The 3539-nt window shown below is 66.2% G+C and overlaps 1 protein-coding gene across 1 annotated transcript in view; it reads left to right on the top strand.

Moving 5' to 3' along the window:
* Positions 1-3539, top strand: part of BMP1 (bone morphogenetic protein 1) — a 41178-nt gene that overhangs the window by 13973 nt on the left and 23666 nt on the right. Inside the window, exon 2 of the mRNA XM_019473900.1 lies at positions 3342-3455. Coding sequence (XP_019329445.1) covers positions 3342-3455 — 114 coding nt within the window. The remainder of the gene's footprint in view (positions 1-3341; positions 3456-3539) is intronic.

Below are 3539 nucleotides of genomic sequence, written 5' to 3'. Positions count from 1 at the left end.
GCTGCAAGGCCTTCCCCGCCGCTCTGTTTGCTTTTGCCTGCTCACCGGAACATCGCGTTCGCGCCCCGGCCTCTTCCCGCGGGTTATTTTTTTTTTTTTTCCCTGTGACACGGTTCCCAACCTTGGTGGAGCCCGAGGTCAGGCTCATCCCGAAATCCCGGTGATGTTGGAGAGGTCAGGCCCACGGGTACCCCTCTCCACTGCTTGCCTTGCCCAGGGGTGTAAATGATGCTGAGTGGCTCCTGCATCCCTAGCGTGCCGTGGCAGGGGGGACAGAGGGACCCCGCAGGGACAAGCCACCGAGCCGTGCGTGGGCAGGAGATGCCTGTAGCATCGGGACAGGGTGCTGCAGGGGTCGGCCCGGGTCCAAATGAAAAACCTTGTTTGTCTAAAGCTTCAGCCCCAGGGGTTACGTCACCATTCCAAGAACCCGAAAGAAAACACATAGCACAAAAAGTCAAACAACAGCGGAGGGCTGAGTTATCTCCTGGCTGCGGGGTGAGGAAGAGCTTGGTGGGAGCCTTGCCGGCAGGTCCCAAACAGCTGGTTGTTTTCTGGGTAGTGGGAGGGATGTGCATGGCCTGAGCCTGGACACTCCCCCTCTCCCCTTCCCCGCTCCCGTCCCCATTCCTCTCTGGCCGATGGGGACGAGGATGGGGCCGTCGTGTCCCCGTGACCAGTGCCTGCCCTTGAAGCCGGTGCCCCGCTGGCACCGTGTCTGCCCCGCTGGCGCCGCATCCTTCCCGCTGGCACCGCATCCTTCCCGCTGGCACTGCCGCGGCTCGGACCTTGCCCCCGGTGCCTCCACGGCCAGCACTGGGCTGAGCAGAGGGCAGCCCCTGCGGCACAGCCCACGGCCTCCCAGGCTGGGAACGGCTCGCGGGCACTGGGTCCCCTCCAGGGATGACGGCCGCGCCGTGCCCCATGGCCTGGGCTCTCCTGGGCACCCGAGCGGCACCGTGCCCCGGCGGGGCGAGGGTGCAGGCTGCAGGGCACGGGTGCTGAGAGGTGCGATGCCTCAGTGGGTGCTGCCTGCTCCCCGGTGAGCACGAAACCGGGCTGGCATCTCGCTGCTGCAGCCCAGCTCAGCTCCCCCGTGCGTTTCCCCCTGCTCCGATCTGTGCTCTGCCGAGCCTTGGCAGCCCCTCGCTGCTCATGGCAGTGGGCTGGCACCTCTCCTGTCCCCGGCACAGCGCCTTCGCCCCGTGAGCCCCCCGCTTGCAGGGGGTCCCCTTCACTTGCAGGGGGTCCCCTCCACCTTGGAGGGAGGATGCTTGCTTGGCGAGCTGCTGTGGCACGAACCGGGAAGGGACAAGTGGCAGCGGCGTGGCAGCGTCTCCGATGAAGCCCCTCGGGGAGGTTAACAGTGTCTTGGGGGAGTTTGGTGAGCAGAGAACCCCCCAAACCACCCTGCGTGTCGCCGGGGCCAGGGTGCACGGGGAGCGAGTGGGAGGAGGACGCGAACAGAGCCCAAACCAACGTGGAAGTTTCTCAATCCAACGCTTTGGGCTTGTCCCCAACGTGTCCTTACAGGGATCGCTGCCGGGACACCCCCTTGCCGCCGCCCCACGGCTCCGATGTCCTCTCCAGGAGCAGCAAGCTGCCTTCCCTCCCTGGGCTGGGGATTTCTGGGGGAGCCGAGCTGCCTTGCACCGCCTGGGAAACCAGCCCCACGTCCCCACGCTGGGCTGCCCGGCTGTCTCACGTATCCCAAATCCCTCACATATGGTTTCTATATCACTTGGCTCTGCCGGCGCTTGCTCGGCTGTAAGCAAGCTTACTTTCCCTTGTCTTTCCATGCAGCTCTTGGCACGGGATGCTCGTCCTTCTCCCCGGCCCTGGTCCTCCCCCACGCTGCCCGTTCGGACACGTCTCTCCCAGCCCCAGGGAGGGTGCAGGGAGGCCGGGGCCGGCTCCTGCCTCTGCTCTGCCCTCAAATTGCAGTCTGGCTGTGCCAGCGGCAGGTCGGTGCCAGGGGAGGTGCCGGCCCCAGCTTGTTTGCTCTTCCCTTGGCTTTGCCGCAGGTCTGCTCTCCACCCCGGGGCTTCCTCTGCTGGGATGTGCCCACCGGCTGGCCGGTGCCGGGGACAGCCCCGAAATGCGACTCTTTCACCCCAAAATGCCCCACGCCACCACCGGAGCGGGGTTTGGGCTCGGTGCCGTGCAAAGCCACTGGGTCTGGCGGGGCTGGGGTGCCCAGGCTGGTTCTCTCGCGCCGTGCGGGTTGTTTTGGACTTGTCAGGGCTATCCTAATTGTCCTGCTTTGCTTTTGTAATTAGTGGCTCTTTTGGGATCCACTTGCTAATTGCTTGGAGTGCGAGCTTGGCACCACTCTCCATCAGAGAGAGCCGGTCCAGCCACCCCACTCCCCATCACTGCCTTTTCCCTGCCCTTCCCCAGGGGCTGGCGAGGGCAGGGGATGCCAGGGGCCACCCGTTTGCCCCGGGTGCCCACAAACCAGGCGAGAAACCCAGCTCCACCCCACACCGGCGCATGACCTCAGCCAGCCCTCGCGCTCGGGCCGCGGCGTTTCCGCAAAAGCCGGGTCCCCGGGGCTCGGCGCCGGCCAAGTGCCGAAGCCGGGAGCCGCATCCTGCAGTGTTGACTCATGGCAAGGCCGGGGTGCGCGGGAGGGCAGGGAGCAGGGCAGGAGGAAGAGGAGGAGGAAGGGCTGTGCAGGGTTATGTCCTCCGGCCCTGTAATGCTGAAGCATCTCTGCGCCCCCAGCCCCGCGGGAGCCGTGGCAGAGCGGTGCTGGAGGGGCTCATGGCCCCGGCAGACGGATGGACAGACGGACGCCCCTTGGCCGGCTCCGTTCCTGCGGGCGCTGGGCACAGCGGGATCTTCCCGGGCCATATGGCTTTTCTTCGCAGTGGCAGATGACTCGGAGGTCATTGGAGCATCCGGGGGCTGTTGGAGCCCACACCGGGCTGGGGGGCAGGAGCCGGGCGGGAAGGGGGTCCCGAGCCCAGCGCTGGGTTTTGCAAAGTGAAAAGAAAGCAGTTTTGCAACACAAATAATAACAGAAACCCTAAAAAGTGGGACTGGGCTCTTTATGCGAACCAGATGTCAGCGTGGGGCTGGCTCCAGCTGCTGGGAGAGCCGACACGGCGGCGGGCTGGGGAGCGGGGGGAGCCCGGCCGGCACCACGCTCGCTTTCCCTCCTGGCCCCCAGTTGAAGGAAAGAGGGAGGAGGAGGAAGGGCTTGCCTTCCTCTTCAGGAGCTTGCCAGCTGTGGAGGGGCTGGGGAGATGCTGGGCGCGGGGAGCCCAGCCCCGATGGGGTTTGGGGTCCCCTGGCATAGGCATGGGGTGCTTACACCTCCTCCCCCCCTCCCCGAGCTGCCTTCCTGGGAGACATCGCCCTGGACGAGGAGGACCTGCAGCTCTTCCAGGTGGACCGGGTGGTGGACCTGGCACGCCACACCATCACGCGCCTGCCCACCAACTCCTCAGGTACCACCGCGGCCCCAGCCCTCCCGGCCGCCTCCGTCCCCGGGGGCTGCCCGCACTCACCCCCATGCTCCCCGCAGGCAGCAA

The sequence above is a fragment of the Aptenodytes forsteri genome, unplaced genomic scaffold (assembly GCF_000699145.1).
Source record: "Aptenodytes forsteri isolate BGI_AS27 unplaced genomic scaffold, ASM69914v1 Scaffold168, whole genome shotgun sequence".
Classification (NCBI taxonomy): domain Eukaryota; kingdom Metazoa; phylum Chordata; class Aves; order Sphenisciformes; family Spheniscidae; genus Aptenodytes; species Aptenodytes forsteri.
This window is presented reverse-complemented; position numbering and strand designations above follow the sequence as displayed.